The following is a 23,568-nucleotide window of genomic DNA, read 5'->3' as shown; positions in this document are numbered from 1 at the left end:
GAAAGTCTTTTCCTGGTCCAGCAAAGATATTTAAACTGCCTTTATAAGGGTTTCTGCACTATCTTGTCTCTAAGATGTCTTAGATGTTGAAATAACCTCTCGGCTGTGAGATGTTTAAACAGCCTCTCGGCTCTTAGATGTTACAGTGGATTTTTGGCTGCTAGATGGCCTGCCTGCTTCTGCAGGTGTTGGCAAATATACTCTGGCTCCTCTTTGATTCTCCCCTCTGAATGTGGCTGTCTGAATCATTCACATCCTGTGACCATCGGAATAGGGACCTGTACACCTGCCGTGGGCCTTAGCAAATTTGCTTTTTGCTAAATTTATCATGAGATTTGGCTTCTTTTAAGAGGTCAAACAGTCTTTTTGGTGGTGCAGATGCTCTTCCCAACTCTGGCTGAACACCACTAAGTTATCAGTGTATGTGGCGCAGTGAGTCAATCTTCCAATCACTGTTCGTGACCCTCTGAAAAGTTGCGGGGGTGTTCTTCATCCTTATGTTTATATATTTCTTGTATCTGGGACACATAGTGGGACATGGCACCGAGAGATGCAAACATACTAGCCATCTACAAGTATATTAAGAACAAAAGGATAGTAAGGGATAAAATTGGTCCTCTTGAAGATTAGAGTGGTCAGCTATATATGGAACCAAAAGAAATGGGGGAGATATTAAATGGGCTTTTTGCGTCTGTATTTACTAAGGAAACTGGCATGGAGTTTGTGTAAATAAGGCAAACAAGTAGGGAGGTCATGGAACCTATACAGATTAAAGGGGAGGAAGTGCTTGCTGTTTTGAGGCAAATCAGAATAGATAAATCCCCAGGATCGGACACGTTATTCCCTTGGACCTTGAAGGAGGCTAGTGTTGAAATTGCAGGGGCCCTGGCAGATATATTTAAAATGTTGGTATCCACAGATGAGGTGCTGGATGATTGGAGGATTGCTCATGTTGTTCTGTTGTTTAAAAAAGGCTCAAAAAGTAGTCCGGGAAATTATAGGCTGGTAAGTTTGACATTAGTAGTAGGTAAATTATTGGAAGGAGTACTAAGAGATAGGATCTACAAATATTTGGCTAGACAGGGACTTCTTAGGGAGAGCCAATATGGCTTTGTGCATGGTAGGTCATGTTTAACCAATCTATTAGAGCTTTTAGAACATAGAAAAACGACAGCACAAACAGGCCGATCATATCCCTCCCTACTAGGCCTACCTATAACTCTCAATCCTATTAAGCCCCATGTACTCATCCAGAAGTCTCTCAAAATACCCTATCGAATTTGCCTCCACCACCGACGGCAGCCAATTCCACTCACCCACCACCCTCTGAATGAAAAATTTATCCCTGACATCTTCTCTGTACCTACTCCCCAGCACCTTAAAGCTGTGTCCTCTCGTAGTGACCATGTCAGCCCTGGGAAATAGCCTCTGAGAATCCACTGGATCTATACCTCTCAGCATCTTATAAACCTCTATCAGGTCACCTCTCATCCTTTGTCTCTCCAGGGAGAAAAGACCGAGGTCCCTCAACCTGTCCTCATAAGGCATGCCACCCAATCCAGGCAACGTCCTTGTAAATCTCCTCTGCACCCTTTCAATAGCTTCCACATCCCTCCTGTAATGAGGCGACCAGAACTGAGCAGAGTACTCCAAGTGGGGTTTGACAAGGGTCTTATAAAGCTGCAGTATTATCTCCCGACTCCTAAACTCAGTCCCTTGATTGATGAAGGCCAGTACACCATACACCTCCTTGACCACATCCTGTACCTGTGAGGCCAATTTAAGAGTCCTATGGACCCGGACCCCAAGGTCCTTCTGATCCTCTACACTGCTAAGAGTCTTACCTTTGATATTATACTCGTTCGTCCCATTTGACCTGCTAAAACGGACCACTACACATTTATCCTTGTTGAAATCTATCTGCCACTTCTCCGCCTAGTCTTGCATCCTATCTATGTCACGCTGCAACTTCTGACATCCCTCCAAACTATCCACAACACCTCTGACCTACGTGTCAATGGCAGACTTACCAACCCATCCCTCCACTTCCTCATCCAGCTCATTTATAAAAATTACAAACAGCAAGGGTCCCAGAACAGATCCCTGGGACACTCCACTGGTGACTGGCCTCCATGCAGAAAAAGACCCATCCGTAACCATTCTCTGCCTTCTGCTGGCAAGCCAGTTCTGGATCCACAAGGCAACAGCCCCTTGGATCCCATGCTCTCTCACTTTCTCAAGAAGTCTTGCACTGGGGGCCTTTTCAAACGCCTTGCTGAAGTCCATATAAACCACGTCTACTGCTCTTCCTTCGTCAATGTGTTTAGTGACATTTTCAAAGAACTAACCAGGCTTGTAAGGCACGACCTGCCTTTGACAAAGCTGTGCTGACTAGCTTTGAGCATACTAAACTTCTCTAAATGTTCATAATTCCTGTCCCTCAGGATCTTCTCCATCAACTTACCAACCACTGAGGTTAGACTCACCGGTCGATAATTTCCTGGGCTATCCCTATTCCCCTTCTTGAATATAGGAACCACATCCGCAATCCTCCAATCCTCCGGAACCTCTCCCGCCTCCATCAACGATGCAAAGATCATCGCCAGAGGCTCTGCAATCTCTTCCCTCACTTCCCACAGTGACCTGGGGTACATCCCATCCGGTCCCGGCGACTTATCTATCTTGATGCTATTCAAAATTTCCAACACATCCTCTTTCTTAATGTCCACATACTCAATCTTTTCAGTCTGCTGCAAGCATGCAGTACAACCACCCAGATCTTTTTCCACCGTGAATTCCGAGGTAAAGTATTCATTAAGCACCTCTGCTATTTTCAAGGAGGTTACCAGGAAAGTGGATGAAGGGAAGGCAGTGGATGTTGTCTGCATGGACTTCAGTAAGGTCTTTGACGAGGTCCCGCGTGGGAGGTTAGTTAGGAAGGTTCAGTCGTTGGGTGTACATAGAGAGGTAGTAAATTGGATTAGACATTGGCTCAATGGAAAAAGCTAGAGTGTGGTAGCGAAGGATTGCTTCTCTGAGTGGAGGCCTGTGACTAGTGGTGTACCACAGGGATCAGTGCTGGGTCCATTGTTGTTTATCAACTATATCAATGATCTGGATGATAATGTCGCAAATTAGATCGGCAAATTTGCTGATGATACAAAGATTGGAGGTGTAGTGGACAGTGAAGAACATTTTCAAAGCTTGTAGAGGGATTTGGACCAGCTAGAAAAATGGGCTGAAAAATGGCCGATGGAGTTTAATGCAGACAAGTGTGAGGTATTGCACTTTGGAAGGACAAACCAACATAGAACGTACAAGGTAAATGGTAGGACACTGAAGAGTGCAGTAAAACAGAGGGATCTGGGAATACAGATACATAGTTCCCCAAAAGTGGCGTCACAGGTAGATGGGGTCGTAAAGAGTGCTTTTGGTACGTTGGCCTTTATAAATCAAAATATTGAGTATAAGAGTTGGAATGTTATGATGAGGTTGTATAAGACATTGGTGAGGCCAAATTTAGAGTATTGTGTGCAGTTTTGGTCACCTAATTACAGGAAGGATATTAATAAGGCAGAAAGAGTGCAGAGAACGTTTACAAGGATGTTGCCAGGACGTGAGAAACTGAGTTACGGAGAAAGATTGTACAGGTTAGGACTTTATTCCCTGGAGCATAGAAGAATGAGGGGAGAGTTGGTAGAGGTGTATAAAATTATGATTGGTGCAGGTAGAGTGAATGCAAGCAGGCTTTTTCCACTGAGACTAGGGGAGAAGAAAACTAGAGGACATGGGTTAAGGGTGAAGGGGCAAAAGTTTAAAGGGAATATTAGGGGGGGCTTCTTCACACAGAGTGATGGGAGTGTGGAATGAGCTGCCAGATGAAGTGGTAAATGCGAGCTCACTTTTAACGTTTAAGAAAAACTTGGACAGGTACATGGATGAGAGGGGTGTGGAGGGATATGGTCCAGGTGCTGGTCAGTGGGAGTGGGCAGAAAAATGATTCAACACAGCCAAGAAGGGCCAAAAGGCCTGTTTCTGTGCTGTAATGTTCTATGGTTATATTTGGGACTTCTTGGAACCCACTACCAGAAAAGACATGATTTTGAATGGATAAAGTCCTTGAAGTGTCACAAAAGTGGAAATATATTTTTCTCCTTCAATTAAAGGTATTTGTCAATAGCCCTTGAACGAGTCTGTTTTGGTGATGAATTTTGATCATCTGATCAAATACATTCAAGCACAATCTCTGGGCTCCATCCAGTTTGGAAACCATGACAGTAGAAGAGCTTCAATCACCAGAACTCAATTCAAAACTGTTGTTCTGGAACTCAATTTCCTTCTGTACTGCGATAATTTAGCTGGGTTTAACTGATATGGTAGTTGTTTGATGAGAATGGTGTTCCCAATATCTATATTGTGTTGCTAACTGCATTCTACCTAGTTTATTCCTGCAAATGCATTTATAGGACTGCAGTAACTATGTCAGTTCACTCCGGCTCATACCTGGGAGATAGCTTAACCATAGGTTTAAATTCTCTAGTGCTCCCTCGTTTCTGGAATGAATTCTAGGGAATTCACTGAGATAATTTGACCCTTTGTCTTCCCCCTGCTTTGTAACTAACAAAATCTCTTGCTTGTTCTCATTGCTTCGAACCCAGCATTTTTTTCACATGTTTATGTGATGGACCCTATGAGGTTTGCATCTGTCAGGTGTGCCTACCAGATAGCCTACCTCACTTAATTTCCTTTCTGTGTGATATGGCCCACTGAATCTAGCATTCAGGGGTTTGCCTGTCTCAGGTAATAATAACATGATCACTTTCTCTTGGTGCAAAACGTTGAGTCTGGGCCTTTCTATCAGTCCTGCTTTCATTTCCCATGAAGCTGTCTTTAAATATTTTCTCGCCACCTCAGGCCGCATTCAGTCATTCCCTGAAATTTCAGACTTACTCTAAAAGGACTTTGTGCTAAGCAACTTTTCGCAAGTTAATTTCAATGGTCCTGTGATCTAATGCCCATAGACTAATTCAAAAGGACTAAATTTGGTAGACTCATTTGGTGCATTCCTAATTGCAAATAATAAGAATGTTCCAATAATGAGGGTAGTCTTGGCTATAAGCTCACATCGTAGTTTTCAAAGTCTGATGCTGCCTGACTAGTTAGTGCTCTTGGGGATTCTGGATTATAGGCTGATGATTTGTATTGTTTGATTTCCAGGCTATTCATGACTTCTTTGAATAGTGCTGACATAAAATTTGACCTTTGGTCTGACTGTATCTCCTTTGGTAAGGCATATCTAGGAAAAAATTTAGTTACCTGCCCTATTTCAGATGGGCACAGTGCCAGGGACCTAAGTTTGATTCCTGGTTTGGGCCACTGTGTGGAGTTTGCACATTCTCCACATATCTGAGTGGGTTTCCTTCAGGTGCTCTGGTTTCCTCCCACTGTCCAAAGATGTGCAGATTAAGTGGATTGGCCATGCTAAATTGCTCGTTAGTGTCAGGGGGTTTAGCTAGAGTAAATGCATGGGGTTATGGGGATAGGGCCTGGGTGGGATTGTGGTCAGTGCAGACTCAATGGACCTAATGTCCCCCTTCCGCACTGTATATTCTATAATTCTATACTACTCCTGTAGTGGTAATGGTTCTTAAGTGTATGATTTCAGTGAATTGGATGGATATGTCCATGGTAATAAGCAAATATTGGTTCCCACTTTATGTTCACGGGAAAGGTCCTCCTCAGTTGATTTGGATCCTTGCTGAGATTAGGAGGAAAGGCTTGATTACCCCATGCAGTTTCTCTATTACCTGACAGAGGTGATAGCTTTGACAAAAGGTGACTCCATCCATGTATAGAGCGGGCCAATAAAACTGGCTTTGGATTTTGCTTGGGTTTTCTATGTTCTGAGGTTTCCCCCTGATGGAATCCCATGAGCTATCCTAAAAGTCCCTGTCCTACACTTGGAACATAATACAATTTGATCTACTTCTGTCCATTTTCCTCTGCACTAACATATGGTGGTCACCATTTTATCATTAATACGTACTCCTGTACACTTAGGAATGCACTGAGCTTCCTACGCTAAATAGGCTGACTGATAGTTGTTTTAACTTTGAGTCACTTTGTTGCAGTTCAGTCAACCTGTTTGAATTGAATGTACTTGTCTCATTCTCTGCAGCTATCTCAGTCTCATTTAGCTTGCTAAAATTGATATCAGATAACCTGATCACACTGGCCTCATCCGGGGCTCACAACTCCTCCATCTTTTGTCTTTGCTTTATGAGTTTAGGATCACATCACTACATAATCTCTTAAAGTTAACACCTGTATATCTCCATTGATCTCGCAATCATTTAAGTAAATTGTTTCCTGGTGACAGAGCTATTTACGACCAATTCTGACTGGATGCCTGCTAATCACGTTATTGGGAAAGACCACGCCTCATTATCCCATTTGAATGGCTACTGCTGTTGCTAGGCAGGTTTTTAACCTGTTGCTGACAGATAAATTTTTGTTCCTGCTGTTCCTAAGCAGATCCATGACTGATGTCATGTCAAAAGTTGGTGTGGAAAGTAAAAGCTCATGTTGTAGGGGGTAACGTATTGGCGTGGACTGAAGATTAGCTAACTAACAGGATGTGGAGATGTCGGCGTTGGACTGGGGTAAGCACAGTAAGCAGTCTCACAACACCAAGTTAAAGTCTAATAGGTTTACTTAGTAGCAAAAGCCACTAGCTTTCGGAGCGCTGCTCCTTCGTCAGGTAAGTGGAAGTTCTGTTCACAAACAGGGCATATAAAGACACAAACTCAATTTACAAAATTGTGTTAATCCATTATTTTGTAAATTGAGTTTGTGTCTTTATATGCCCTGTTTCTGAACAGAACTCCCACTTACCTGACGAAGGGGCAGCCAGCGCTCCGAAAGCTAATGGCTTTTGCTACCAAGTAAACCTGTTGGACTTTAACCTGGTATTGTGAGATTTCTTACTGTAACTTACAGGAAAAGGGAGCTTACGTAAACCTTTTTCAGATTGGCAGTATTTGACAAGTATTGTGCCACAGGGATCAGTGCTAAGACCTCAACTTTTTCCAATTTCTATAAATGACTGGATGAAGAGTCTGAATTTGTTGATGGCATAAAGGTAGGCATGAAAGTAAATTGTGAAGAGCATTAAGGAAGCTGCAAAGAGACACAGATGAACTAAGTGAATGGACAAAACTCAGTCAATTGTAATATAATGAGGGCAAATATTAAAATGTCCATTTTAGCAAGGAGAATAAAAAGATAAGCTTATTATCTAAATGGTGAGAGATTACAGAGTTTTGAAATGCAGAGGGATCATAGAATCATAGAACCCTGCAGTGCAGAAAGAGGCCCTTTGGCCCATGGAGTCTGCACTGAACAATTCCCACCCAGTCCCTACCCCCATATCCCTACATATGGGCAGCACAGTGGTTAGCACTGCTGCTTCACAGCTCCAGCGTCCTGGGTTTGATTCCTGGCTTGGGTCACTGTCTGTGTGGAGTTTGCACGTTCTCTTCATGTTTACATGGGTTTCCTCCCACAGTCCAAAGATGTGCAGGTTAGGTTGATTGGCCATGCTAAGAAATTGCCCCTTAGTGTCCAGGGATGCGTAGGTTAGAGGGGTCAGTGGGTATTATATGGGGGTAGGGCTGGGTGGGATTGTGTTCAGTGCAGACTCGATGGGCCAAAGGGCCTCTTTCTGCAATGTAGGATTCTATAATTCTATATTATACCCACTAATCCCTCTAACATACGCATCCCTGGACACTAAGGGCCAATTTCTTAGTATGGTCAATCACACCTAACCTGCACATCTTTGGACTATGGGAGGAAACCCACGCAGACACAAGAAGAATGTGCAAACTCCACACAGACAGTGACCCGAGCCAGGAATCAAACCCAGGACCCTGGAGCTGTGAAGCAGCAGTGCTAACCACTGTGCTACTGTGGCGTTCAGGATCTGGGTGTCCTAGTGCATGAATCACAAAAGGCTAGGATACAGGCACAGCAAGTAATTAGGAAAACTAATAGAATGTTCGTGTTTAGTTTGGGGGAATTGATTAGAAAAGTAGAGATGTTTTACTTCAGTTTTCTGGATATTAGTGTTTCCTCTTGTCAGAGAATCTTGAACTGACAAAAAATGAGGGATCACTCATTTAAGACTGAGATTAGATGTTTTTTTCTCTGGGTTTTGAATCTTTGGAATTCTCTTCCACAAAAGACAGTGCAAACAGAATCATAGAATCTACAGTACAGAAAGAGGCCATTTGGCCTATTGAGTCTTCACTGACCACAATCCCATCCAGGCCCTATTCCCACAACTGCACACATTTACCCTGCCAATCTTCTGACACTAGGATCAATTTAGCGTGGCCAACCAACCTAACCCACACATCTTTGGAGTGTGGGAGGGAACCAGAGCACTCGGAGGAAATCCACGCAAACATGAGGAGAAAGTGCAAACTCCACACAGAGACCTGAGGCCGGAATTGAACCTGGGCCCCTGGCGCTGTGAGGCAGTTGTGCTAACCACTGTGCTGCCCATCTTTGAATCTCCAAATATTTTAACGCAGAGCTAGATACATTCTTGATTAACAAGGATGAAAGGTTATTAGGCTTAGGCAGAGATGTAGCATGATCTTATTGAATGGTGGAGCAGGCTTAAGGAACCAAATAGCTCCTAATTTGTATGTTCATACCTATTGTGCTTTTAAAAGAAAATTGCAAGATTTTGACAATGACAATTAAAAATTGGCAATATAATTCAAAGTTAGACTTTGCAGGTGATGGTCTGCTGCCCTTGCTTCTAGTGGTAGATGTTGGGGTAGAGGTCAGTCTTGTTTCGGTGCTGTCCATCTCTTCCAATTCCCTGAGTACCTTGGTTTTCTCTCTAATATTACCTCTGGTTCCCACATCTCTGTTGTTTCATTTTAACACTTTTTTTAAGGCCTTTTTTTCTATTTGCATCTCACATCCTACTGTATTGCACTTTGGGCCAGCAGCCACCATGTTTTGATGCCAGAACTGCTGCTCAGTTTCAGGCAATGGGGAGAGAGCGAGGCCTGACCAGGAGCATTGGGCAGGGCTGGGAAGCTGCTGTCCACTGATCAGGTGGTGAAGTGTGCAAAACCTGAGGCAGGTGGACGTGTGGGGCGGAGTGCCTCCAGCTCCTTTCACAGCTCCATCCATAGCACTTCCCCAGCACAGACCGCACCCCTACCTTCAATCACAGTGTTCCACCCCCTATATTTCTATCTGGAAGCCCCCCCACCCCACCCCGCATGAAGATTGACCTGAGGCCTCCTTAGTGAGGTGGAAGCTCATAAGAGGATTTCTTTTTAGCTTTATAGTTGGGGACTATCAACCAGGCAGGGAAAAGACTCAAGAATGAGCTGCAAAATTTTTTCTTACTTTCAAACTGTACTTACTATAGAGGCACCACGGTGGCACAGTAGTTAGCGACTGCTACCTCACAGTGCCAGGGACCCAGGTTCAATTCCCGTCTTGGGTCAGTGTCTGTGTGTAGTTTGCACATTCTCCCTGTGTCTGCATGGGTTTTCCCTGCGTAAACCAGTTTCCTCCCATACTGCAAAAGATGTGCAGGTTAGGTGAAGTGGCCATGCTAAATTCTCCCTTTGTGTAGAAAAGAAAAGCTTACAAAAGAGAGCTAAGTAATGTTAGAGATCTAGAAGAGTATATGGCTATTAGGAAGGATCTTAAGAAGGAAATTAGAAGAGCCAGAAGGGGTCATGAGAAGGCCTTGGCAGGCAGGATGAAGGAAAACCCCAAAGCATTCTACAATTATGTGAAGAACAAGAGGATAAGATGTGAAAGAATAGGACCTATCAAGTGTGACGGTGGGAAAGTTTGCATGGAACCAGAAGAAATAGCAGAGATACTTAATGAATACTTTACTTCAGTATTCACTATGGAAAAGGATCTTGGTGGTTGTAGTGCAGACTTGCAGCGGACAGAAAAGCTTCAGCATGTAGATATTAAGAAAGAGGATGCGTTGGAACTTTTGAAAAGCATCAAGTTAGATAAGTCGCCGGGACAGGATGGGATGTACCCCAGGCTACTGCGGGAGGAGATTGCTGAGCCTTTGGTATGATCTTTGCATCTTCAGTGGAGATGGGAGAGGTTCTGGGGGATTGCAGATATTGTTCCTTTTTCAAGAAAGGGAGGAGAGATAGCCCTGGAAATTATAGACCAGTGAGTCTAACGTCAGTGGTTGGTAAGTTGATGGAGAAGATCCTGAGAGGCAAGATTTATGAACATTTGGAGAGGTATAGTATGATGAAAAATAGTCAGCATTGCTTTGTCAAAGGCAGATTGTGCCTCACGAGCCTGATTGAATTTTTTCAAGATGTGTCTAAACACATTGATGAAGGAAGAGCAGTAGATGTAGTATATATGGACCTCAGAAGGCATTTGATAAGGTGCCCCATGCAAGGCTTATTGAGGAAGTGAGGGGGCATGGGATCCAAGAGGACATTGCTTTGTGGATCCAGAACTGGCTTGCCCACAGAATGTGGGTATGCTGGCGTTGGACTGGCGTAAACACAGTAAAAATTCTGACGACACCAGTTTTAGTCCAACTAAAACCTGGTGTTGCCCACAGAAGGCAGAGAGTGGTTATAGATGTTTCATATTCTGCATGGAGGTCCCAGGGATGTGTTCTGGGACCCTTACTCTTCGTGATTTTTATAAATGACCCGGATGAGGAAGTGGAGGGATGGGTTGGTAAGCTTGCTGATGACACAAAGGTTGGAGGTGTTGTGGATAAAGTGGAGGGATGTCAGAAGTTGCAGCAAGACATTGATAGGATGCAAGACTGGACAGAGAAGTGGCAGATTGAGTTCAACCCAGATATGTGTGAAGTGGTTCATTTTGGCAGGTTAAATAGGATGGCAGAATATAATATTAATGGTAGGACTCTTGGCAGTGTGGAAAATCAAAAGGATCTTGGGGTCCGAGTTCATAGGACGCTCAAAGCAGCTGCGCAGGTTGAAGCTACGGTTAAGAAGGTGTATGGTGTACTGGCCTTCATCAATCGAGGAATTGAGTTTAGGAGTCGAAAGATACTGTTGCAGCTATATAGGACCCTGATCAGACCCCACTTGGAGTACTGTGCTCAGTTCTGGTTGCCTCATTACAGGAAGGATGTGGAAGCCATAGAAAGGGTGCAGAGGAGATTTACAAGGATGTGCCTGGATTGGGGAGCGTGCCTTATGAGGATAGGTTGAGGGAGTTTGGCCTTTTCTCCTTGGAGAGACGAAGGATGAGGGGTGACCTGATAGAGGTGTATAAGATGTTGAGAGGTATTGATCGGCTTTTTCCCAGGGCTGAAGTGGTTGTCACAAGAGGACACAGGTTTAAGGTGCTGGGGAGTAGGTACAGAGGAGATGTCAGTGTTAAGTTTTTCACTCAGAGATTGGTGGGTGTGTGGAATGGGCTGCCAGCAATGGTGGTGGAGGCAGATTCAATAGGGTCTTTTAAAAGACTTTTAAATAAGTACATGGAACTTAGTAAGATAGAGGGTTATAGGTAAGCCTAGTAATCGCTGAGGTAAGGACATGTTCGGTATAACTTTGTGGGCCAAAGGGCCTGTATTATGCTGTAGTTTTTCTATGTTTCTATGTTTTTATGTATCCAAACAAGTGCTAGAATGTGACAACTAAGGGATTTTCACAATAACTTCATTGCAGTGTGACTGTAAGCCTATTTGTGATGCTAATAAATAATTAATAAGTAGAAGAAGATTCCCAAATTCATTACTTGAAAAACATTTAGTGCAGTTGAAAAATTCCTTCATATTTACTGTACTGGAGTAATTTCAGTAAATCAGCAAGTGCCAACCACCAGAGATGTTTATCTAGATTTGAGATATGCGTTTCTATAAATTCCCATGCATTGAAATTAATGGCTGAATAATTGTGGAGGCCGTGTTCAAATTCCCAACCAATACTCTTATTGGGCATGGTTTTGTGCTAAGGAGCAAGTATTTCTAAAGGTATTTTAATGTATAGTCTCAATGGGAAATCACTCCTTAAATTTCAAAGTATTTTTAAAAGCATTCCACACCATTAATGAATGATGGGAAATAACATTGTAATCTATGAATGTAGTGTAATTTATTCAATAACTGGCTATTGTGTGATTATTTATTGGAAACTATTTGCAGGGCCAGGTGGTTGAAAAGGGAAACTTCAAACAACTGTTAAATTCTGGAGTTGATTTTTCTTCGTTGCTGAAGCAAGATGAGGAAGATGAACAGACAGATTCTTATTCTACCACAAAAGTAACTAAGGGACGCACACTTTCTCAGACTTCAGTTTTGTCCTTGAGTTCTTCAACACAATCACATAAAGAAGGTTCATTTGAACCACCGGTAAGTAAAACTTAGATGAAATATCAGACAAATGTGAATAAGAGTAGACTCAGTGTTTAAAATAGAAAGGTTTTTTCTTGGACCTAAACTGTGTTCAGCATCGAATGGGTCTCATCAAATGCAGAAATATACAGATTCATTGATAGTAGAATCTGTATATAGATGAAAGATTAGTCTTAAAACATAGGTGACTGCTTTACACAGAATCCCAAGTTAAAGCCTCAACTTGTTCTACAGTATCTGGTGCTCAGGAAAAACCAAGATTATACTCTGGGCCAAACAGTCAGCAGAAAATTGAGGAGCAAATATGTAAATAGACTACAGATAGTTTGAAGAAAAATAGGGTGGTAATAGTAGGGGATTTAACTTTCCCAACATTGACTGGGACAGCCATAGTATCAGAGGGTTGGATGGAGAGAAATTTGTTGAGTGTATTCAGGAGGAATTTCTCATTCAGTATGTGGATGGCCTGACTAGACAGGGAGCAAAACTTGACATCCTCTTGGGAAATAAGGAAGGGCAGGTGACAGAAGTGTTAGTGAGGGATCACTTTGGGACCAGTGACCATTATTATTATTTTTAAGATAACTATGGAGAATGATACATCTGGTCCAAAAGTTAAAATTCTAAACAGGGGCAAGGCCAATTTTGATGATATTCAGACAGAAACTTTCGACAGTTAATTGTGGGAAGGCATAGGGATGTCTGGTAAGTGGGAGGCTTTCACAAGTATATTAACCAAGATTCAGGGTAAGTATATTTCTCTTAGAGTGAAAGCCAAGGCTGGTAGAAGCAGGGAATCATGGATGACTTGGGACATTGATGCCTGGTCAAGGAGAAGAAAGCACATGACATACACAGGCAGCTGGGATCAAGTAAATCCCTTGAAGAGTATGGGGTTTGTAGGAGTAGAGTTAAGAGAGAAATCAGGAGGGCAAAAAGGGGACATGAGATTGTTTAGGCAGGTAAGGCAAAGGAAAATCTAAAGAGCTTCTGCAAATATATAAAAGGCAAAAGAGTAACCTGAGAGAGAGTAGGGCCTCTTAACGATCAACAAGGTCACCTATGTGCGGATCCACAAGAGATGGGTGAGATCCTAAATGAATATTTCTCATCAGTATTTACTGTTGAGAAAAGCATGGATGTTAGGGAAATTGGGGAAACAAATAGTCGTGTCTTGAGGAGTGTACATATTACGGAGAAGGAGTTGCTGTAAGTTTTAAAGCGCATCAAAGTAGATAAATCCCGGGACCTGATGAAGTGTATCCTAGGACATTGTGGGATCCTAGGAGGAAATTATGGGTTTCCGAGCAGAGATATTTATATCATTGATAGTCACAGGTGAGGTGCCTGAATATTGGAGGGTGGCAAATGTTGTGCCTTTGTTTAAAAAAGGGCTGCAGGGAAAAGCCTCGGAATTACAGGCCAGTGAATCTCACATCTGTGGTGGGTAAGTTGTTGGAAGGTATTTTGAGAGACAGGGTTAACAGGCATTTAGAGACACAAGGACTGATTAGGGACAGTCAGTGTGGCTTTATGAATGGAAAATCATGTCTCACAAATTTGATTGAGTTTTCTGAAGGGGTAACCAAGAGATGAGAGCAGTGCAGTTGATGTTGTCTATATGAACTTTAGCAAGGCCTTTGACAAGGTTGTTGCATAAGGTTAAATCGCACAGGATCCAGGTCAGGTAGCCAAATGGACACAAAGTTGGCTTGATGACAGAATAAAAAGTCTGACAACACCAGGTTTTAGTCCAACCTATTTATTTGATAATATATTAGTATATTATCAAATAATATATATATATTATCAAATAGTATCAATATTATCAAATAGTATCAATAAATAATATCAAATAGTATATTATCAAATAAATAGGTTGGACTAAAACGTGGTGTTGTCAGACTTTTTACTGTGTTTACGCCAGTCCAACGCCGGCATACCCACATCTTGATGACAGAAGACAGAGAGTGTTTGTAGAGGGTTATTTTTCAAACAGGAAGTCTGCAACCAGCGGTGTGCCTCAGGGATTGGTGCTGGGTCCATTGTTATTTGTCATTTATATTAATGATTTGGATGGGAATATAGGAGGCATGGTTAGTAAGTTTGCAGTTGACACCAAGAAGGTTATCTCGGATTGCAACGGGATCTTGATCAATTGGGCCAGTGGGCTGATGAATGGCAGATGGAGTTTAATTTAGATAAATGCATGGTAGATTGAATGAGGGCAGGACTTTCTCGGTTAATATTAGGGTGTTAGGGAGAGTTACAGAACAAAGAGGTCTAGGGATAGAGGTTCATAACTCCTTGAAAGTGGAGTTACAGATGGACAGAGTAGTGAAGACATTCAGCATGCTTGGTTTTATTGATCAGAACATTGAATGCAGGAGTTGGGACATCTTGTTTTACAAGACATTAGTAAGGACACATTTGGAATACTGGGTACATTCTAGTCACTATTATAGAAAGGATATTATTAAACTAGAAAGAGTGCAGAAAAGACTTATTAGGATGCTACCGGGACTTAATGGTTTGAGTTATAAGGAGAGGCTGGATAGACAGAGACTTCTTTCTCTGCAGTGTCGGAGGCTGCAGGGTGATCTTATCGAGGCCTGTAAAATAATGAGGAGAGATGCTCAATGAATACTTTACTTCAGTATTCACTGTGGAAAAAAATCTTGGTGGTTGTAGTGCAGGCTTCTGGAGGACTGAAAAGCTTGAGTATGTGGACATTAAAAAAAAGAGGATGTGTTGGAGCTATTGAATAGCATCAAGATTAATAAGTCGCCAGGACCGGATGGGATGTACCCCAGGTCACTGTGGGAGGCAAGGGAAGAGATTGCAGTGCCTCTGGCGCTGAACTTTGCGTCATCGATGGAGATAGGAGAGGTTCCGGACGATTGGAGGATTACGGATGTGGTTCCTATATTCAAGAAAGGGAATAGAGGTAGCCCAGGAACTTATTGACGGGTTAGTCTAACCTCAGTGGTTGGTAAGTTGATGGAAAAGATCCTAAGAGACAGGATTTATGAACATTTAAAGAAGTATTGTATGATCAAAAGTAGTCAGCCTTTGTTAAAGGCAGATCGTGCCTTACGAGCCTGATTGAGTTTTTTGAAAATGACGAAGAGCGGTAAATGTGGTTTATTTGGACTTCAGCAAGGCGTTCGATAAGGTCCCCCATGCAAGGCTTATTGACAAAGAGAGGGGACATTGCTTTGTGGATCCATAACTGGCTTGACCACAGAAGGCAGAGAGTGGTTGTAGATGGGTCTTTTTCTGCATGGAGGCCGGTCACCAGTGGATTGCCCCAGGGATCTGTTCTGGGACCCTTGCTGTTTGTGATTTTTATAAATGACCTAGATAAGGAAGTGGAGGGGTGGGTTGGTAAGTTTGCCGATGACACGAAGGTCAGAGGTGTTGTGGATAGTTTGGAGGGATGTCAGAAGTTGCAACGTGACATAGATAGGATGCAAGACTGGGCGGAGAAGTGGCAGATGGACTTCAACCCGGATAAATGTGTAGTGGTACATTTTGGCAGGTCCAATGGGATGAAGGAATATAACAGTAAGGGTAAGACTCTTAGCAGTGTGGAAGATCAAAAGGACCTTGGGGTCCGGGTTCATAGGACTCTTAAATCGGCTTCGTAGGTAACAGATGTGGTTAAGAAGGTGTATGGTGTACTGGCCTTCATCAATCGAGGAATTGAGTTTAGGAGTCAGGAGATAATGCTGCAGCTGTATGAGACCCTGGTCAGATCCCACTTGGAGTACTGTGCTCAGTTCTGGTCGCCTCATTACAGGAAGGATGTGGAAGCCATTGAAAGTGTGCAGAGGAGATTTACAAAGATGTTGCTTGGATTGGGTGGCATGCCTTATGAGGATAGGTTGAGAGAGCTTGGTCTTTTCTCCTTGGAGAGACGAAAGATGAGAGGGGAACTGATAGAGGTGTATAAGATGAAGAGAGGTATAGATCGGGTGGATTCTCAGAGGCTTTTTCCCAGGGCTGAAATGGTTGCCACAAGAGGACACAGCTTTAAGGTGCTGGGGAGTCGGTACAGAGATGTCAGGAGTAGGTTTTTCACTCACAGGGTGGTGGTTGAGTGGAATCAGCTACAGTCGGTGGTGGTGGAGGCAAATTCGATAGGGTCTTTTAAGAGACTTCTGGATGAGTACATGGGACTTAATAGGATTGAGGGTTAAAGGTAACCCTAGTAGGTAGAGATGTGATCAGCACAACTTGTGGGCCAAAGGGCCTCTTTGTGCTGTCATTTTTCTACGATTCTATGATAAAATAATAAGGGGCATAGGTCAGCTAGATAGTCAATATCTTTTCCCAAAGCGAGGGTAGTCTAAAACTAGAGGGCGTAGTTTTAAGGTGAGAGGGTCCAGAGGGGCAATTTTTTTACAGAGAGGGTGGAGTGTCTGGAACAAGCTGCCAGTGGTGGTAGTAGAGGCAGGTACAATTTTGTCTTTTGAGAAGCATTTAGACAGCTACATGGTAAGATTGGTATCGAGAAATATGGGCGAAATGTGGGCAATTGAGATTAGCTTTGGGGTTTAAAAAAAAGGGCAGCATGGACAAGTTAGGCCAAAGGGTCTGTTTCCATGCTGTAAATCTCTGTGACTCTATCTCAGAAGGTTTACTAGGGCAATGCATGGCATTAGATTAATTGAGCATGTTCCACTGAATGAATGGCTTTCATTCACGTGGGAAATTTAAATTTGCTCACACTCAGATGAGGAATTTAAATATGCTCACTCAATTTGACATGTTACACTAACTTATGTGATTCTGTAGAACTAGTGAAGCTTTCTGAGTCCCCTTACATTTGATTTAATCCCCCAACTGATATTCTGCACCTTGGTTATTCTCTGCCACCCTTTTCTGAACGATATGAATAGCTTTAGATGAAAGCAAGGATGTGACATATACCTGACAGGTGATAGCTCACAGGGAAGCTTTAACCAGAGGCCCCTCATAATCTTGTATATCTCTATCAGGTCCCTTTCAATCTTTGCTGCTCCAAAGTAAACAGCCCCAACCTACCCAATTTTGCCACATAGTTCAGACCCTGCAGCTCAGTTAGCATCCTAGTAAATCTCCTCTGCACCCTCTCCATGCAGTCACATCCTTCGGAAAATGTGGGAACCAGAACTGCATACAGTTATGGCCTAACTATCCTCTCTCTCCAGCACTGTAATGTTATCCTTAATCTATACTGCCACATCTCTTTATTTCTTTCCTTCCCCATCCTTCCCAAGCAACTTTATTTAGGGATACAACCCAATTGTATCCTTTTATGAGCCAGGACCGGAATTTTACTGTCCTACCCACCCCAGGAATCATAACGGGTGGATCATGCAAAGGCCCGGGGATGACATTGGATGGGGTTTTCTGGCTTTGGAGCGAGCGCAGCTATGTAGCTACCTGCCTATAACTCAAAACATCATTTACCACAATCATTGTATTCATAGTAAGACGTACTTGTCTGAGGAATTCATTTTCAGCTGACCATATGTGACATAGAGTCAGACGAGACCTTGAGATATCACAAGAGAACAGAGAAGCCTTTTTATGAACACAAAGAGAGCAGGAAAGAAATGCCATGAAATGTCCTTGACAGGCAGGGTTAAGGAGAATCCCCAGGCTTTTTATGCATATACAAGGAGGAAGAGAGTAGCGAAAAAAAGGTAGGTCCACTCAAGGACAGTGGAGGGAATTTGTGTGTGGAGCCAGATGAGTTGGTTGACGTCCTTCACAAGTGCATTGCATCAGTATTCACAAAGAAGGAGGATATAGTGGATGGGGAGTGTAGAAAGGAAGATATTGACATTCTTGGACATGTTGAGATAAAAAGCGAGGAGGTGTTGGAGGTTTTGAAAAACATTAAGGTGGACAAGTCCCCAGGGCCAGGTAGTGTCTATCCCAGACTACTGAGAGAGGCGAGGGAAGAAATTGCTGAGGCCTTGGCCAAAAACTTTGTATCCTCTTTAGCCATGTGATATACCAGAGGATTAGAGAGTAACTAACAATGTTCCTCTATTTAAAAAAGTCGGAAGAGACAAATTACAGGCCTGTGCACCTTACATCAGTGGTGGGGAAATTATTGGAGAAGATTCTTGGGGACAGGATGTACTCGCATCTGAAAGAGAATAGGCTTATTAGCGATAGGCAACATCATTTTGTGAAGGCGAGGTTGTGTCTCACAAAGATTGAGTTCTTTGAGGAAGTGACAAGAAAAATTGACCATGGCAGGGCAGTGCATGTTTTATATATGGACTTCAGTAAAACCTTTGGAAAGTTTCCTCATGACAGGCTGATAGAGAAGGTGAAATCTTATGGGATCCAAGGTGAGCTGGTAAGATGGATACAGAACTGGCTTGGGCATAGAAAGGAGAGAGTGCAGTGGAAGGATACTTTTCTAACTGGAGGTCTGTGACAAGCGATGTTCCTCGAGGATCAGTGCTGGGACCTCTGTCATTTGTAATATATATGAATGATTTGGAGGAAAATTTGCTGATTAGCAAATTTTCAGACAATACAAAAATTGGGGAAGTAGCGGAAAGTGAGGAAGATTGTCAGAGGATACAGCGGGATATAAATCGGCTGGAGACTTGCCCTCAAAAAATAGCAGATGGAATTTAACCCAGACAAATATGAGGTGATGCGATTAGGAAGGTCAACTACAGAAGGAAAGTATCCAGTAAATGGTCGAGCCCTTAAAAATATTAGCGTACAGAGGGATCTAGGCAGATCCACAGTCCCCTAAAGGTGGCAACTCAGGTGGACAACGTGGTCAGGAAGGCGTACGGCATTCTGGCCTTCATCAGTTGGCGCATTGAGTGTAAGAATTTGGAGATCATGTTGCAGCTGTATAAGACTTTGGAAAATTGCGGAATAACTTGACCCCATGGTCAGCACTGCAATTCCGTGGCTGGCAGAACTCCATACTCCTGGCTCATAAACAGCTTTGTGAATTTGAAAAAAACTGTTTTCATCTTTCTGACTGTTCAAAAGTGATGGTCACTAATCTGCAGATTATTTTTCACAGTTTTAAGTTATTTTAATGACATTGTGATATGGTTTGCAGACATGAAGATCTAAGAGTTGTAATCTGTGGTTTCTAATGTTTTATGACTTGCTTGTGTGACAGGGAGAGTCTGTACTCTCAGCAGTGCCAGAGGAAAGTCGTTCAGAGGGATCAATTGGTTTTAAAGTTTATAAGAAGTATTTTCGAGCAGGAGCCAATGTCTTTATGGTGTTGGTTGTCGTCATTGTCAATTTGTTGGCACAAGTAAGTGATCATTATACAAATGCAAATTGTTGTAAAGTATCACTAATGAAACTTTAAAAGTAGTGATGTGTCTTCTGAATTGTATGTATACATATATATATGTTCCTTGTATTTTGTGCAGTTAGTTCTTTTGAAAAAATGTGTTTCTACAGTAATAGAGCTTTTCTTCCCACGTCTGTTCATGCATCTGGAGTCCCTCAAATATCTACCCATGACTCCTCATCAACATGCTGTTCTCGATGACAGAGACGTGGGTCAGTTTCCATTTGTTTGTTGGCAACACACGTCTTTACTGCCTCTCTGACTTTAAATTGCATACGAAGGAACATTTCCTCATTGGACATTGGAAAAAGGGTCAGGGAGGAAACTCCAGTAGCTGGAGTCATATCTTGCACAATAGAAGATTATCCTTGTAATTGCTAGAAGTTATTTATCTCAGTCCCAGGACACCACCTACAGGGCAGTTTCTTCAGATGCTTCATCAGTAGCCACACCTCCAAAATAAGGTCAAAAAGTGTAATTCTATATCAAAGGTTGCACAATGTTCCAATCCATTCATAATTCCTCTGTTAATGAAGCATTCCATTCCTGTGTGCAATAAAATCTGGACAATACACCAGGAAATTACCATTTTCAACAAGACCTAACTCACTCCCTGTGTTATTCAATGGTATTGCCATTATCGAGTCTTCTGCCAGCAACATCCTGGTATCATCATTGACTGGAAACTCAACAGGACCAGCCACACAAATGCAAGAGCAGAACAGAGGCTGGATAGTGCTTGTTGTTGTGCGCTTATTGGCACTCCAAAATCTTTCCACTAACTGAAAAGCACAGTTAAAAAGAGTGGTGGACACTCCACTTGCCTGGATGAGTGCAACTGCAACACCATTCTACAAATTTGACATGTCTACGTATAAAACCATCCACTTGATTAGCACCCCATGTACTGCCACCTTAAACATTCAATCCTTCCACCTGTGGTACGTTGTTGCAATAGCTACAGATGTGCTGCAAGAATTTACCAAAGCAACTTTGTCAGCCCTTTTCCAGATCTATGACCTCCACCAAATAGCAGGTGAATGCTAATATCAGCGTTTCTAAGTTACACATTTTGTTTACACATTTGTTTTGACTTATGTCATAGAGCCATGGAGGTTTTATAGCATGGAAACAAGCCCTTTGGCCCAACTTGTCAACACCGCCCTTATTCTTTCTTTAAAACCCCTAAACTAATCCCAATTTGGCCCATATCCCTCTATACCCATTGTACCCATGTACTTATCTAAATGCTTTTTAAAAGATAAAATTGTACCCGCCTCTACTACTACCTCTGGCAGCTTGTTCCAGACACTCACCACCTGCTGTATGAAAAAATTGCCCCTTTGGACACTTTTGTGTATCTCCCCTCTCATATTAAACCTATGCCGTCTAGTTTTAGACTCCCCTACCTTTGGGAAAAGATATTGACTATCTACCTTGTCTATGCCCCTCATTGTTTTATAGACTTCTATAAGATGACCCCTCAGCCTCCTACACTCCAGAGGAAAAAGTCCAAGTCTATTCAGCCTCTCCTTATAACTCAATCCATCAAGTCCTAGTAGCATCCTAGAATGCATCTTTTCTGCATTCTTTCTAGTTTAATAATATCCTTTCTATAATAGGGTGACAAGAGTTGCACACAATTTTCCAAGTGTGGCCTTTCCAGTGTCTTGTACAACTTTAAGAAGACGTCCCAACTCCCGTATTTAATGTTCTGACCGACGAAACCAAGCATGCCGAATGCCTTCTTCACCACTCTGTCCACCCGTGACTCCATTTTCAAGAAGCTATGAACATGTACCTCTAGATCTCTTAGTTCTGTAATTCTCCCCAGTGCCCTACCATTAACTGAGTAAGTCCTGCCCTGGTTTAGTCTACCAAAATGCATTACTTCGCATTTGTCTAAATTAAACTCCATCTGCCATTTGTCAGCCCACTGGCCCAATTGATCAAGATCCTGCTGCAATTGGCGATAACCTTCCTCACTGTCCACAATGCCACCCATCTTGGTGTCATCTGCAAACTTACTAACCATACCCCCTATATTCTCATCCAGATTGTTGATATAAATGACAAATAACAGTGGACCCAGCACTGATCCCTGAGGCACACCGTTTGTCACAGGCCTCCAATTTTGAAAAACTACTCTCTACAGCTGCCCTCGGGCTTCTGTCAAGAAGCAAATTTTGTATCCATTTAGATACCTCACCCTGGATCCCGTGAGATTTAACTTTATGCCACAACCTACCATGCGGTACCTTGTCAAAGGCCTTGCTAAAGTCCATGCAGACAACAACAACTGCACTGCCCTCATCTACCTTCTTAGTTACCCCTTCAAAAAACTCAGTTAAATTTGTGAGACATGATTTCCCAGTCACAAAGCCATGCTGACTGTCCCTAATCAGTCCTGTACATCCTGTCTCTCAAAATACCTTCCAACAATTTACCCACCACAGATGTGAGGTTAACTGGCCTGCAGTTCTTAGGCTTTTCCCTGCAGCCCTTTTTAAACAAAGGCACAACATTTGCCATTCTCCAATCTTCAGCACCTCACGTGTGATTATCAGTGATTCAAATATCTTGGCTAGGGGACCCACAATTTCCTCCCTAGCCTCCCACAACTTCTTGGGATATCCCTCATCAGGTCCCGCAGATTTATCTACCTTGATGCTCTTTAAGACTTCCAGCACCTCCTTCTCTGTGATATGTATACTCCTCAACACATCAATATTTAATTCCCCAATTTCCCTAACATCCATGCTTTTCTCAACAGTAAATACTGATGAGAAATATTCAATTAGGATCTCACCCATCTCTTGTGGATCTGCACATAGATGACCTTGTTGATCCTTAAGAGGCCCTACTCTCTCCCTTGTTACTTTTTTGCCCTTTATGTCTTTATAGAAGCTGTTGGATTCTTCTTTGCCTTATCTGCCAAGACAATTTAGTGTCCCTTTTTTGCCTCCCTGATTTCTCTCTTAAATCTGCTCTTACTCGTCAAGACATTCCACCAGCTGCCTATGCATGTCCTGTGCCTACTTTCTTCTTCTTGACCAGGGCCTCAATATCCCGAGTCACCCAGGGTTCCTGACTTCTGCCAGCCTTGTTCTTCATTCAAAGAGGTGTGTGTTTACCCTGAATTCTGGAAAGCATGTCACTATATTATATAGTACTTCTGTATAATATGAGCAGCATGGTCGCACAGTGATCAGCATGTCACTATATTATATAGTACTTCTGTATAATATGAGCAGCATGGTCGCACAGTGATCAGCATTGCTGCCTCACAGCACCAGGGACACAGATTCAATTCTGGCCTTGGGTCACTGTCTGTGTGGAGTTTGCACATTCTCTCTATATCTGTGTGGGTTTCCTCCAGGTGCTCCGGTTTCCTTCCATACTCCAAAGATGTGCGGGTTAGGTTGATTGACCATTTTAAATTGACCCTCGTACCAGGGGATTAGCAGGGTAAATACACGGGATTACAGGGATAGGGCTGGTGGGATTGTTGTTGGTGCAGACACGATAGGCCGAATAGCCTCCTTCAGCACTGGAGGGATTCTATAAATATTACTGCCATTCCACCATTTTTACTGGATCAAAATTCTGGTACTCCCTACCTGTAAAATCACTTTAGTCAGAAGCACTGATTTTGATTTGGTTTATTATTGTCACATGTATTCATGTACAGTGAAAAGTATCGTTTCTTGTGCACTACACAGACAAAGCATCCTGTACATAGAGTGCAGAATGTAGTGTTACGTCCTGCATTTGCAGGAAATGGTGCTGTGCAAAGAGGACAGGCTGTTGG

The 23,568-nt window shown here is 42.7% G+C and overlaps 1 protein-coding gene across 1 annotated transcript in view; it reads left to right on the top strand.

The window, feature by feature from the left end:
- Positions 1-23,568, top strand: part of abcc4 (ATP binding cassette subfamily C member 4 (PEL blood group)) — a 411,789-nt gene that overhangs the window by 229,418 nt on the left and 158,803 nt on the right. Inside the window, exons 15-16 of the mRNA XM_080198151.1 lie at positions 12,209-12,415; positions 19,575-19,715. Coding sequence (XP_080054277.1) covers positions 12,209-12,415; positions 19,575-19,715 — 348 coding nt within the window. The remainder of the gene's footprint in view (positions 1-12,208; positions 12,416-19,574; positions 19,716-23,568) is intronic.

The sequence above is a fragment of the Carcharhinus amblyrhynchos genome, chromosome 10 (genome assembly GCF_965287045.1).
Source record: "Carcharhinus amblyrhynchos chromosome 10, sCarAmb.v2.hapA, whole genome shotgun sequence".
In the NCBI taxonomy this organism is placed as follows: domain Eukaryota; kingdom Metazoa; phylum Chordata; class Chondrichthyes; order Carcharhiniformes; family Carcharhinidae; genus Carcharhinus; species Carcharhinus amblyrhynchos.
This window is presented reverse-complemented; position numbering and strand designations above follow the sequence as displayed.